The 15,251-nt window shown below is 39.8% G+C and overlaps 1 protein-coding gene across 1 annotated transcript; it reads right to left on the bottom strand.

Moving 5' to 3' along the window:
* Positions 1-9,644: 9,644 nt before the first annotated feature.
* LOC110624235 lies at positions 9,645-13,370 on the bottom strand. The gene is made up of 8 exons (XM_021769345.2): positions 13,263-13,370; positions 12,077-13,136; positions 11,429-11,811; positions 11,098-11,291; positions 10,696-11,010; positions 10,519-10,576; positions 10,389-10,448; positions 9,645-10,238 (listed from the first exon to the last, which is right to left on the bottom strand). Exons 1-8 carry the CDS (start codon positions 13,368-13,370, stop codon positions 9,645-9,647), a joined length of 2,772 nt encoding a protein of 923 aa, XP_021625037.2.
* Positions 13,371-15,251: the final 1,881 nt, after the last annotated feature.

Genomic DNA, 15,251 nt, shown 5'->3' on the forward strand with positions numbered 1-15,251 from the left:
ATAACCGTAAAGGTTATTTTTTACCGGCTTCGACAACCGCGAGTCAGGTACCTTTTTAGAAAAGGAATTAATCTCTCAGAGATTCAGTGGGAGTACAGTGCAACTTGAGGAAACTCAAGCACCACAAGAGAGTATTAAACTGCCGATAGAACCACTTTCAGAACCATAAACAGTTGTGGAAGCTGAAAGGTTGATACAAATCCCACGCAGATCTGATAGGACACATCATCAGCCTAAGAGATATGGATTTCTCATGATTGATAGTCGTGAACTTTTGCTCATTGATCAAGATGAGCCTACTACCTATCAAGAGGCTGCATCAGGTCCAGATTCCGAGAAATGGCTTTCCGCCATGAAGTCTGAAATGCAATCCATGTATGACAATCGAGTTTGGTCATTAATTGATCCCCATGAGGGTGTTAAGACCATTGGTTACAAATGGGTTTTCAAGAAGAAAACTGACATGGATGGAAATGTGCATACCTATAAAGCAAGGCTTGTCGCAAAATGTTTCAAACAAACTCATGGTATAGACTGTGATGAGACCTTTTCGCCAGTTGCAATGCTTAAGTCGATTAGAATTCTCATTGCCATTGCTGCGTACTATGATTGCGAGATATGACAAATGGATATCAAAACAGCTTTCCTTAATGGAAACTTGTTCGAGGATGCGTACATGATACAACCTGAGGGTTTTATAATCCTGAGAATTCTGGAAAGATTTGCAAGCTTCAAAGATCCATTTATGGATTAAAGCAAGCTTCTCAGAGCTGGAATCTTCGTTTTGATGAAACAGTCAGGGACTTTGGATTCATCAAGAATGAAGATGAACCTTGTGTTTACAAGAAGGTTAGTGGGAGTGCAGTTGTGATTCTAGTCCTATATGTGGATGACATATTACTCATTAGAAATGATATCCCTACCTTGCAAAAGGTTAAGGCTTGGTTAGAGAATTCTTTTTCAATGAAGGACTTGGGTGAGGCTACATATATCCTTGGTATTAAGATCTATAGGGATAGATCCAAGAGAATAATCGGTCTGAGTCAAAGTACTTATATTGACAAGGTGCTAAAAAGGTTTAGCATGCAAGATTCCAAAAGAGGATTCTTGCCTATGTCTCATGGTATTCATCTCAGCAAGAATCAATGTCCTATGACATCTGATGAGCGAGAACGGATGAATAAGATTCCTTATGCTTCTGCTATTGGATCTATCATGTATGACATGTTATGTACTAGACCAGACGTCTCATATGCATTTAGCACGACGAGCAGATATTAGGCAGATCCCGGTGAAAGTCACTGGACAGCTGTTAAGAATATCCTAAAGTACCTTAGAAGGACTAAGGATGCATTCCTAGTTTATGGAGGTTTGGAAGACGAGCTAGTTGTAAATGGTTACACAGATGCTAGTTTCCAAACTGACATAGATGACTTCAGATCGCAGTCAGGATTCGTATTCACTTTAAATGGTGGAGCTGTTAGCAGGAAAAGTTCCAAGCAAAGCACTGTAGCAGATTTTACAACCAGAAGCTGAGTATATAGCAGCATCAGATGCAGCTAAAGAGGCAGTCTGGTTGAAAAAAATTCATCACAGAGTTGGGAGTGGTTCCCAGCATTGCAAATCCTATGGACCTTTATTGTGATAACAATGGTGCCATAGCACAGGCAATGGAGCCCAGATCTCATCAGAGATCTAAACACATACTCAAGTGATATCACCTAATTCGAAAGATCATTGTTAGAGGAGATATCAAAATATGCAAAGTAGACACAAATGACAACATTGCTGTAACGACCCGAAATCGGACCGTTACCGGCGCTAGGATTCAGGTCGGCTTAAGGCCGCCGGAACCCGTAGCAAGCCTACTATGCACTCTGTGTACTTGATAAAATCCCATACATGATCATACATTTACATAAAAATTTAAACTTTTCATATTCCAGGCTTGACCTGTGCATGCACTAACATTGTAAACATAAACCCCTACTAGGGCCCTCATCAAATGCTCTAGTGGGTCATCATAACATATGTCAAGCTGGGTACATATCTCGGAAAACATTATTAAACATTTGCTAAGATCATGTACAACAAGGGATTAACCATACAATAGGGCTAAGCACAATTCTAAACTTCAATACACTTTTTACATTACATCTCATTAAAACATTCTAAAATACATTACATCATCTTTCATGTCCACAACTAACTATTACATACAACCTTTACTCTAGCTGACCTCCTGGTCTATCCCGGACCTGCAAACCAGGGGACTAGGGGAGAGGGGTGAGCTAAAAAGCCCAGTGAGCATAACAAATAAAACATTTAAATAATATATGCCATCATGAAATGCATCACATCACAAGTAATCATCTTAAGATGGTATTGTCACCAAAAGCCCCCTCATATCCAACAAATGCCCGGCCCTCGACGGAGCTCCTCAGGACTTTCTCTTAAACATAACATAACATAACATTCCAATGTGCCAGGGGCGTAGAATGGGCCTCGACCTGGACTTTCTCTTACTCTGTGCCAGGGGCATAGAATGGGCCTCGACCTGGACTTCCGTATCATATCGTATCATATCATCATGAGGGCTAATGGATCATCCAATAACCATCCACATCAACATCATATTATGCAATGCAACATATTCGTGAATTTTAATGCATAACATCCTAATATATCTCAGGGCATTAATGATGCATGGATCATGCTCAAAAGTCATTTGATTTAAAATTAAAGAGTTGTGTTCTACTCATCTCTGGCTGACGCTTTACTGACTCTATAGTAGCTAGCTCACTGCTGACCTCCTCGGTTCCTCTAGTCCGAACCTACACAGGTGGACTCATATGAGGGACCAAACATACACCAACATAACTCTAAACATATCCCCAAAAACCCCCTAAAACATCAAGAAACAATCATAGAAATCATGCAAAGGAAGGTTGAACAGGGCACTTTCGGCGGCAGGTTCGGCGGCCGAAAGTCCCTCCAGAGCCGAAAGTCATGCACCTTCGGCGGCACTTTCGGTGGCCGAAGGTTCCTTCTAGATCCGAAACTCATGCATGTTCGGCGGCAGGTTCGGAGGCCGAAACTCCCATCTAGAGCCGAAAGTCCAACTTTCGGGGGTAGGGTTCGGCAACCAAAACATGCCACCACAGGCAGGTTCGGCGGCCGAACCTAGGTTTTCCAGCAGGTAGAACCCAAGCCTCTCATGCACATTTTGCCTCCCAACTCTTCCAACTCACATAAAAGGCCCCCAGACCGAAAAATGGGCGAGTTTTCTCCCCATTCTCGAGCTAAGGTGAGTTTATGCCCTCCTTTGGTTGATTTCATATTCTTCCTTCAATCTTCTAAGGTTTTAATGAGTTTCCCTTTGGGTTTTGAAGTTTTAAAGCTTAAATCAAAGTTTTGGAGCTTGGAGACCCAAAGAGTTCGATTTCTCCTACCTCCGAGTTAGGGATCGCACCAACCCTCAATCTTCAAGAGGTAAGTGTAGATCCTTGCTTTCCTTCATGTTTAGTAAAGTTTTAAGTAAGTTTTAAGAAGTTTTAATGCTCGTGTATGGGTAGATATGCATGTTAGGGTTTATGTGGGTTTTATGCCCAATATATGCTTATGTGATGTTTGTGGGGGATTTAGACTATTGTTTATGCCCTATATGCATGTGGGAGTGTGTATGCATGTTTTTAAGAGGTTGGATGCTTGTGTTGAGTGTTTGGAATGGTTTGGGAGGCTTGTGTGTGCATGTGGCTGAGTTCTGGATAAACTCAGGTTCGGCCGCCGAACCTGCCTAAGGAGGCAAGCTTTTGGCTGCCGAACCCTGCCCCCAAAAGTTGGACTTTGGGCTCTAGAGGGGAGTTTCGGCAGCCGAAGATGCCGTCGAACATGCATGAGTTTCGTCTCTAGAAGGAACTTTCGACCGCCGAAGGTAATGTAATGTATTTTAATGGCATGTAATGTAATAGATTAGTTTTTAGAGTGGACATGTAATGTAATTTGATATAATGTATTGTAAGATAATATGATGTAATGTAACGTAAAGTAGAGTTATGTTCATAGATTAGTATTGTGCTTGGCCCTAAGGCTTGGTTAATCCCTTTTTAGTACATGATGTAGTAAATATTTTTATGGTGTTTTATGTTAACCAAGCTTAATGTATGTTATGTTACCCCATTGGAGCATTTGATGAGGGCTCCAGTGTGGGGTTTATGTTATGAGTTTATGCAGGCACAGGTTAAGCTTGGTAAAGGAAAGACAAGTTTACAGTTTTTATGTTTATGTTTGATCATGTATGGGATTATACCAGCTGTATAGTATGTATGTTAGGCTTGCTACGGGTCCCAGCGGCCTTAAGCCAATCTGGATCCTAGCGCCGGTAGCGGTCCGGTTTTCGGATCGTTACAGAGTGGTATCGGAACCCTAGGTTCACATGGTCGGACCTTGAGTGTCGGGCTCATAGATGTTATAGAAGGGCAAGCACAATAGGAAAAATCATGTCCACTAGGATAGGATGTGGAGTCCTATCTTGCATGATGATGTGAAATGCCATGATGATATGCATGTGCATTAATGTTATGTTATGTATGTGATGTATGTGATGTAGGTTCATATGTTTCCATATGAACCGTATGATGCTAATGCTTGTATGCTTGTGTGTTGTGCTTCAGAGGAGCTAGGATGCCAGGTGCTTATCGATTTGTGGAATCGACTGGAGTTCCGTTTGAGAGGGAAGGTATGGACACCTTTCCCCCTGCTCTACCAAGAGCGCAGTCGTGTGGAGTCAGCAGATGGGGACCATTAAGGGACCTTGGAAGGTCTTTTGATGTAAGCAGAGAAGGAATGGATCTAAGGAGAATGTCTGTAGATGCGAGAGAAGTAGAGATGGATGTGCAGAGGAGAGATGGAGATCTGGATGTGAGCATGTTTGAAGAAGGAATGGGAGAGTCTCAAGAAGACACTCAAACTCAGGATTCCAGAATCTCGGGTTCAGGAGGGATTGATCCCTCCACTCTGAGTACAGTCGCCACAAGAGGAGTAATGTGGGGGAACACCACAAGAAGTGGGGCAGAACCTCTAGGAAGTGGAAGAAAAGCGAGTTTTGGAAGAGGTTGAAGGCTAGTCTAGGTTTTGGCAGTGGCTTAAGCTCTAGCTGAGGCATTTCAAAATGCATGAGGTGTGGGAGGCCATACAAGGGAGTCTGTCTGGCGGGGACAACAGCATGTTTCAGGTGCGGACAGGAGGGGCATATAGCACGTGAGTGTCCCACTGCGCCCTGGTCGACACAGTTCCAACGGACAGCTTCAGGTAGAGTAGACCAGCCAGTAGCTCCAGCCGTAGCTCAGGACAGTGGTCGAGGCAGAGGAAGAGGGGCAGCCTCTTCTTCAGCAGGTTCCCGTGGAGAAGGTCCGTCAGCTCCAGCTCGGATCTTCACCCAAGCTCAGCAGGAAGCAAACACATCGAACACGGTGATGCCAGGTACGCTCACTTTAAATGTTCTGATGTGTATGTTTTTGTGAACCCTGGTGTTTCTTTTCTTTAGTTGCTCTAGGAGCCGTTGAGAGGTTGAGTTGACAGCTTCTGGGCTTAGAGTGTCCTCTTTGGGTTAGTAGACCCAAGTGTGATCCTTCTGTGGCAGAGTCAGTCTGCCGATTCAGTCTAGTGTCAGTTGAGAGTAGATGCCTTCCACCCGACCTTGAGGTCCTAGACTTGACTGTCTGGACGTCATTCTAGGGATGGATGGGTTTTTCTACTTGTGGTGCTACCTTGGTCTGTAGAGACAAGGTAGTCAGTTTTTGAGGACAGGATGGGTCAGAGGTAGTCTCCAGAGGGGATAGTGTAGAGATGCCGAGAGGTTTGATGTCAGCATGTCAGGCTCGTAGGGTGCGTAGGAAGGGTTGTCAAAGGGTTATAGCTCTTGTTTGAGAGTTTAGCAGTCAGGTCTGGGAACCAGCCTCAGCTTCTGTTGTTAGAGAGAGTTCTTAGATGTTTTTCCAGGCGAGCTGTCAGGTTTACCACCTGTCAGGGAGATAGAGTTTGGTTTAGAGGTGGTACTTGGTACCAGAGCCATTTCTATCCTTCCCTACAGGATGGCACCTACAGAGTTGTAAGAGTCGTACGAATAGTGGTGAGAGCTTGGTAGACAAGGGTTTATCCGACCTAGTACCTCACCCTGGATTACTCCAGTGTTGTTATGGGAAAAGAAGGATGGATCCTTGAGACCCTGTGTCGACTCCGAGCAGTTGACCAAGGTTGCTACCAAGAACAGGTATCCCCTACCTTGGTTTGATGATCTATTGGATCAGCTAGCAAGAGCCGGTTGTTTCCCAAGATAGATCTGAGGTTCGGGTTCAGGTTGTTGAGGGTTAGAGAAGAGGTTAGTTTAGTAGAGAAGAAGGGAGAAGAGGAAGGATCAGAGTAGCGCAGTGGAAGCTTGTGGAGTTCAGGAAAAGGTTGGGGTAGTGCTTGAGGCGTCTCCTACGGGAAGGGTGGTTCTTTACGAAGAAAGCCCATTCAGATTTCCATGTTCTTGTGTTATGGAAGTTCGTGTCAGATCCAAGGTAGGTTCTTAAAGAACCAGATGTGGAGATTTCAGGGAATCTCACCTATGTTGAGCAGCTAGTGCAGATCATGGACACACAAGTCAGGAAGTTGAGGAACAAGGAATCCCGATGGTGAAAGTCCTTTGGAATCACCACGATATGGAAAAGTGTGCCTAGGAGACCCGAGAGTTCATACTCCAGCAGTACCTGTGTCTCTCTTTGAGAGAGAGGTTTTAGGCTTGCTTGCTTGCTTGCTTGTTTGTTTGTTGTTTGAACATTCGGGGACGAATGTTCTTAAGGGGGGGAGAATGTAATACCCGGCTAGATTCAGGCATCGGAATTCCTACCGTCAGGTGGAATTTCGGATGCCGGAGCCTTCTAGAGGGGTAAAGTATGTTTTCTAAAATGTTTTCACATGATTTCATGGTTTTAAATGAAAAGGATATGAGTTTTTAAAAGAATAGGCCAAGGAGGAGGAACCCAGGTTCGGCCGCCGAACCTCAAGTTCGGCCGCCTAACATAGGGCTGCTTCGGGAGTGCTTTAGGCCTCCGAAAGCAGTGAGGAAAGAAACAAGGGTTTGGCCGTCGAACATGGGCTGGTTTAGGGGGCACGTTAGGCTGCTGAACGTGGTGGAGTTGCGCGAGCAACTTTGGCCGCCGAAGGTGGTTGACCGGCCACCTATAAAAGGCCCCCAGACCGAAAAATGGGCGAGTTTTCTCCCCATTATCGGGCTAAGGTGAGTTCATGCCCTCCTTTGGTTGATTTCATGTTCTTCCTTCAATCTTCTAAGGTTTTTATGAGTTTCCCTTTGGGTTTTGAAGTTTTAAAGCTTAAATCGAAGTTTTGGAGCTTAGAGACCCAAAGAGTTTGGTTTCTCCTACCTCTGAGTTAGGAATCGCACCAACCCTCAATCTTCAAGAGGTAAGTGTAGATCCTTGCTTTCCATCATGTTTAGTAAAGTTTTAAGTAAGTTTTAAGAAGTTTTAATGCTCGTGTATGAGTAGATATGCATGTTAGGGTTTATGTGGGTTTTATGCCCAATGTATGCTTATGTGATGTTTGTGGGGGATTTAGACTATTGTTTATGCCCTATATGCATGTGGGAGTGTGTATGCATGTTTTTAAGAGGTTGGATGCTTGTGTTGAGTGTTTGGAATGGTTTGGGAGGCTTGTGTGTGCATGTGGCTGAGTTCTGGATAAACTCAGGTTCGGCCGCCGAAGGGACTTTCGGCCGCCGAACCTGCCTAAGGAGGCAAGCTTTTGGCTGCCGAACCCTGCCCCCGAAAGTTGGACTTTCGGCTCTGGAGGGGAGTTTTGGCCGCCGAAGATGCCGCCGAACATGCATGAGTTTCGTCTCTGGAAGGGACTTTCGGCCGCCGAAGGTAATGTAATGTATTTTAATGGCATGTAATGTAATAGATTAGTTTTTAGAGTGGACATGTAATGTAATTTGATATAATGTATTGTAAGATAATATGATATAATGTAACGTAAAGTAGAGTTATGTTCATAGATTAGTATTGTACTTGGCCCTAAGGCTTGGTTAATCCCTTTTTAGTACATGATGTAGTAAATGTTTTAATGGTGTTTTATGTTAACCAAGCTTAATGTATGTTATGTTACCCCATTGGAGCATTTGATGAGGGTTCCAGTGTGGGGTTTATGTTATGAGTTTATGCATGCACAGGTTAAGCTTGGTAAAGGAAAGAAAAGTTTACAGTTTTTATGTTTATGTTTGATCATGTATGGGATTATACCAGTTGTATAGTATGTATGTTAGGCTTGCTACGGGTCCCGGCGGCCTTAAGCCGATCTGGATCCTAGCGTCGGTAGCGGTCCGGTTTCCGGATCGTTACAGTTATGATTGAACATAATAGAAATTATGTAGAGGATAATGAACAATCAAGATAGGATTTGTCCCTCTCTGAGAGAGATATCTTCTTGGCCCCTCGATAAGTGAGACTGAGAAATGCATGGGCATGCTCAAATGAATTGATAGTGTGATCAATATCATTTGAATTTATCAGTCTACTTAGAGATCGAGAAATCATAAGTTTGAACATTATAACTACAAAAAAACAGATTATCAGCGACGGATTTTTCCGTCGCTGATAGTAAAAAATCTGTCGCTAAAACTTTCAGCGACGAATTTTCGACGGACTCAAATCCGTCGCTTAAAGTCATGTCGCTAATTTTTTCCGACGGATCAAGATTCCGTCGGAAAGAGTAGCGACGGATTTCCGACGGATCTGAAAGTCGTCGGATAAATTTGCAACGGATTTTTCGACGGATAATTCTATCTTAAATTTTTGCGACGAACGCTATTCGTCGCTAAATCCGTCTGAAATTCCAAATTCATCTATGAACAATCCGTTGCTAATCTGTCGGAAATAATTAGCGACGGAAAATTTCCATCGGAAATCCGTCAGAAATATTAACATATTTTAATGAATATTCTCACAAATTCGTCGCTAATCCGTCGCTAATCTATTAAAATTCAATCACAAAAAATAAGTTCCTACTTTTATTTAGATATTTCCTGTATAATCAAATAATTTATAATTAAAAATTATATTTAATATAAATCAAACATCATTCATAATAATTATAATTAATGTTCATAATACTTAACAATATTTATAAAATTTAAAATAAATCCATAATATTTAACAATGTTCATAAAATTTAAAATAAATTCATAATACTTAACAATGGTCATAAAATTTAAAATAAATCTATAATACTATGTTTATAAAATTTAATACTAATCTATAAATTTGTTGTACCATCTGATAGGATGTCCCAAGTTCGGACCTCTAGTTCGAACTGATGATGATAAGGATGCGTTTGCTTGCCCCCCAATGCTTGTGGAGTGTGCTCTTGTGTTTCCTCTTGTACCTGTACTGCCTCATCTATTTCATTCATAGAGAGCTGCTAGCTATGTCCTCTATCTCTAGATGATACTGCTCTTCGAGGCATCTGAAAAAATAATTGTTCATAATTTTAAATTAACAATAAATACAAACAATATAGAAAACCATAATCAAATATTAAGTCTATGAATATATATATAAAAATATGATATACTTTACAATGTATCATTCAGAATCATCTTCTAAGTTGACATCATCATCACTATCAACACCATCAACTTCTAAATCGTCATTTGACTCTTCAGTATCCTCTTCCTCTTTCTCATCCTCATCCTCATCCTCTTTCTCTTCCTCTTCCACCACTCCAAGTGGTTGTTGCACATTTTGCAATTCATTAACATCTACCTCAACTATAATACTTGAATCAAGTAACATTGTGAGATCATCAAGTTCGGTTGTTGGTACAATTTCTTGAGGTCTTGAGACATCATCATCCTGATAAGCAACATCACTATAGTTTTGCTCATTTGAATTGATGTTAACCATGGAAGGTCCAATATTGTAAGTGCTCCTAGCTTTAGTTTTGAAAACCGCACACCAGTCAACTCTCACTTTATAGATTTTAAGGTATTTAATATAGCAAACTTGATGAGCTTGTTGAGCTAAAATAAATGGATCAGATGATGCTAGCCTTAATTTGACATTGATTTTCACAAGACCATGTTGAGGATGGACTCTTACCCCTCTATTAGTGTCAAACCATTCACACTTGAAAATGATTATCTTGTTTCCCTCTTCAAAGTACTCTAATTCTAATACCTCATTCAGCAAGCCATAGTAATCGCTTTCATATTCATTATAACAACTTCCTTTGACCCATACACCACTATTTAATGTTTTTCGCTATCTGCCATAATCATGTCGATGGAATTTAAATCCATTCACAAAGTATCCTTTATATGATTGTACTTTTCGGCTGGGCCCTTGAGCTATTTGATAAATGCAATTATCAACTTCTTTCCTTCCCACCTAATGTTGAAACATTAAGTTAGAAGTCAACAATAATGCACATGTTAAAATCATCACTTGCAATACTTACATAGTCTTTTAACCAATTAGCCAGTTCTTGCTCTCGCATTCGCTCAATTTGTTGATCGCTGATATTTGGTATTGTTTCTCGTAAATGAGAATAAAAAATCCTACAAAAAAAATTATTTTTTTTGTATCATAATTTGTTTTACCATTAATATGTTAATACTTAATTTAAATCACTTACTCAATAAACGGATCAATTTCAGGACAATTCAACAACACATATAAATGTGCTGCGCGATACTCTTCATTTGACAACATTCTGCCATGATCCAAATGCCCAAAAGGCCGACCTGCATGAGTGAAAATCGAAAGGCGTCCCATAGGTTCTACATGTCCACCATCATCATTTATTGGAACTCTATTTAGCCTTGTCGAGATAGATGGCTCAAAGTAGTGTGAGCAAAAAGATGAAATTTCCTCAATAATATATGTCTCAACAATTGAACCCTCAACAGAAGCTTTATTTTTGACTTTTTTCTTAAAGTCAAAGAGGTATCTAGTAAAAGAATAATTAGACTGTTAGTTATTTTATTTGACATTTATTTACAATACATCATATATAAATATTTAGTATTGCATTTACCGTTCAAAGGGATACATCCAACGATATTGCACAGATCCACCTACTTTTGCCTCGTATGCCAAGTGAATAGGTAAATGCTCCATTGAGTCAAAGAAACCGGGTGTGAATATCTTCTCCATCTTGTAAATACTCTCAACAATATTTTTTCTAAGATATTCAAATTTTCTTCTGTGAGTGTGGTTGCAGTTATGTCTCTAAAAAAATGACTCAACTCAATCAAAGCATCCCAAACTGCTTTAGGCAATATGTCACGAAATGTAATTGGTATCAGTCTTTGCATCAATATGTGGCAATCATGGCTTTTTAATCCATAAAATTTACAATCATTTACACTAACAGACTGAGCAATGTTTGAAGTATAACCTTCAGGCAATCTCAAATCCTTAAGCCACTGACAAATTGACCGTTTCTGTTCTTTATTCAAAGAATAAATGGCTTTAGGTTTGTAAACTTTACCATTATTATACAACAATTCTAACTCGGGACGATTGCAATAGACTTTCAAATCTTGTATTGTCTTGATATTGTCCTTTGATTTGCCATTCACATCCATAACTGTGTAGAATATGTTATCAAACACATTCTTTTCTATATGCATAACATCCAAATTATATCGAAGTAAATTTGATTGCCAATATGGAAGCTCCCAAAATATACTCTTTTTTACCCAGTTATGCTGTACTCCAAACCCCAGTATTGTTTGCTTGCCAGCAGCTGTTCCAAACACAACATCACTCAACAAATTAACTCGATGTTGTATAACATCACATGCCATACGAGAAGGAGGATGAGTTTTTTCTATGAAACCTTTTCTAAATTTATCTTTTTGTCTTCGATATGGATGGTTAATAGGAAGGAATTGACGATGACAATAAAAAAAAAGATGGCTTCCCACCATGTTGAAGTATAAAGGCCTTACTATTTTCCATACAAAATGGACATGACATTCTACCATGTGTGCTCCATTCAGATAACATACCATATATTGGAAAATCACTTATTATCCATAACAATGCTGCTTTCATTTGAAAGTTTTGGTTAGAATTAGCATCATGAGTCCAAACTCCTTCATGCCACAACAATTTCAGCTCATCAATCAAAGGCCTCAAAAAAATATCCAAACTTTTTTCAGGGCTTTTAGGACCTGGAATTACCATATTCAGAAACATGTAAGGTTTTTTCATTGCCATCCATGGAGGTAAATTGTAAACTATAACAATTACAGGCCAACAAGAATACGGATTAGATCGTTGCCCAAAAGGATTGAATCCATCAGTACATAATCCAAGCCGAACATTTCTTGGATCAGATACAAACCAAGAGTGGGTGCAATCAAAATATTTCCATGCCTCACTATCAACAGGATGCACCATACTACCATCTACATGTTGGTTAGAAGCATGCCAAACCATATGCAAAGCAGTTTTGGATGACATAAAAAGTCTTTGGAGTCTAGGAATCAAAGGTAGATATCGCAACACATTAAATGGTCTCTTTTTTTGTCGCCCCATAAATGATTGTATTGGTTTATATCGAAAGTGACCACATATTGTACATGATGTTCTGTCGATGTTTTCTTGAAAGTACAACATACAATTGTTTACACAAACATCGATTTTTGTATAACCAAGGTCTAGAGTGGACATCATCTTCTTTGTATTATAAAAATTATCTGGTAAGAGATTTCCTTCTGGTAGCATACTTTTTACTGTTTCCATAAACTTATTAAAACAACTATGACTAATGTGAAATTCTGACATTAAGTACAGTAATTGAGATATAGCAGATAACTTGGTATGATTATTGCAGCCCTCCCATAATGGCACATCCGCACCATGTAATAATTCATAGAATTTTGAAACTTCTAAGTTCGGCTCCATGGTTTGATTGCCCATTTCAGAACTAACAACTCCAACTGTACCATAATTTATATCCATTGCTTCTATGACCATGCTTCTATAATCATTGACATTGTTGGTTGTAGCAAGATAATCAGTAGACTGTTCCTCAAGTTGTTCATATTCACCATGCGCAATCCACTTAGTATATCCTCAAACAAATCCACTTTTGCAAAGATGATAAGTAACATCTTGCCTATTCTGAAATTTTCTATTCTGACACTTAGAACATGGACAATGAATTTTATCTTGGCATGTAAACTGTACTTGTGCATAGGCAAAGTTTAGAAATGTCTCCACTCCAATCTCAAATTCAGAATTAAGAAAGCCATTTTGATCTAGTCGCTCATACATCCATCTACGATCTACCGACATGATAAATATATTTTGAAATATAAACAAATTCAACTTTAATTATATACTAATTTAACAAATGAAACACACTAATCAATTTAACAATACATATCAAAGTAAAGTTGAATGAAGGCACATAAAGTAAACCGACCAAGCCGAACTATACATATCAAGGAGTAATATATATTAATAAAATTATATATTATTATTATTATTTTGAAATTTATAAAATAACTTATTCTCTATGCCTTTGTCTGGATTATGTCTTTTAGAAGGATTAATGAATGTAGACACCTTTTGGAAGGATTAATTAATTTGAACAATAGAGAGATTATGCCCTTCTATATTTGTTGTAGAGTTATTGGCCAACTTAAAAATTATCATTCTTCCACCAAATCTCTATGCCTTTGTCTGGATTAATCTATTTGTAAGAAAATAATTCTTATATGTTTTGAATTCTTCAATTAAAAAATAAAAATTTTCTTATTTAAAATTAATAAATAAGAAATCAATTGAATTTTTATAAAATTTTTTATTTTAAATAAAGGGTATAATTATTAAGTAGTTAACACTTAAGTATCTAACTCCTAAATTTTTAAGAATTTAGAAAATAAGGTGAGTAATTTCTTTTCCTTCCTAAATTAATAAACTATATAGTGCTTTAACTTGTATTTTTATTAATATTAAATTGTTAGTTTTCAAAAAATTTGTAATACCCGGCTAGACCCCGGCATCGGAATTCCTACTTTCCGGCGGGATTTCCATTGGAATTCGGAATGTCACGAATGTCGGAGCCTTCCTGACGGGTAAAACAAAGGTTTTTCAAAATGTTTTAACATGTTTTTATGGTTTTTGATCAAGAAAAATGAGTTTTGAAAGGAAAAGGCCAAGGAGGGAAAAGAGAAGGTTCGGCTGCCGAAAGTGGCTGTGTTTTGCTGCCCCCGAAAGCCATGTTCGGCCGCCGAATGTGGTAGAGTTGCGGGTGCAAGTTTGGCCGCTGGAAATGGTTAACCTAGCCACCTATAAAAGGCCCCTTGGTCGGCAGAGGAGTAAAGTTTCTTCCTCTTTCCGAACCAAGGTGAGTTCATGCCCTCCTTTGGTTGATTTTATGTTTTCTTCAAAGGTTTAAAGAGTTTTAACTTGGTTTTGAAGGTTTTAAGCAAAAGAGCAAAGTTTAGAGGCTTAGAGAGTTTGGATCGGTTTTCCTTGACATCTCTGAGTTTGGACCATCAATCCTCTCATTCTTCAAGAGGTAAGCATGGATCCTCACCTCCCTTTATGTTTTAAGTAAGTTTTATGGAGGAAAAAGGGTTAGGCATGCATGAGTTGTATGAGTTGTGCATGAGAGGGTTTATGCACCTTTTATGCTTATGTGTTGTTATGATGTGTTTTTGGGGTTTTAAGCTTGTTTTTAGCCCCTATGTGCATGGATAAGGGTATATGCATGTTTTTGAGAGGTTGGCTGCATGTTTAGAGTGTTGGGAAAGGTTTTAGAGGCTGAGCATGAGAGTTGGACTCGAGTTCTGCCTTCATGGAGAACTCAAGTTCGGCCACCGAAGGTAGTTTCGGCCGCCGAACCCCTTGAGGAGGCTGTTTTGGCCGCCTAAACTCGCCCCCGAAAGTTTGGACTTTCGGCTCTGGCAGAGAGTTTCGGCCGCCGAACATGCCGCCGAAGGTTGGGACTTTCGTCTCTGGAGGGTCTTTCGGCCGCCGAACCTTGCCCCCGAAAGTGCATGACTTTCGGCTCTGGAGGGACTTTCGGCCGCCAAACCTGCCACTGAAAGTGCCCTGTCCAGCCTTCCTTTGCCTGTTTTCCATGCATGTTTATGATGTTTTAGGGGGGTTTTTGGGGAGATGTTTATGGCTATGTTAGAGTATGTTTGGTACCTCATTTGAGTCCAC

Source organism: Manihot esculenta, chromosome 10, assembly GCF_001659605.2.
Source record: "Manihot esculenta cultivar AM560-2 chromosome 10, M.esculenta_v8, whole genome shotgun sequence".
NCBI lineage: Eukaryota > Viridiplantae > Streptophyta > Magnoliopsida > Malpighiales > Euphorbiaceae > Manihot > Manihot esculenta.

Excerpts from the sequence above, each read along its gene's own strand:
- LOC110624235 (XM_021769345.2), bottom strand. The coding sequence starts at position 13,370 with ATGTCGGTAGATCGTAGATGGATGTATGAGCGACTAGATCAAAATGGC. Across the intron at positions 11,292-11,428 it reads ACATTGCTCAGTCTGTTAGT|AGACATAACTGCAACCACAC; the intron begins GTAAATGATTGT and ends TCATTTTTTTAG. Across the intron at positions 11,011-11,097 it reads TGGATGTATCCCTTTGAACG|ATACCTCTTTGACTTTAAGA; the intron begins GTAAATGCAATA and ends TTCTTTTACTAG.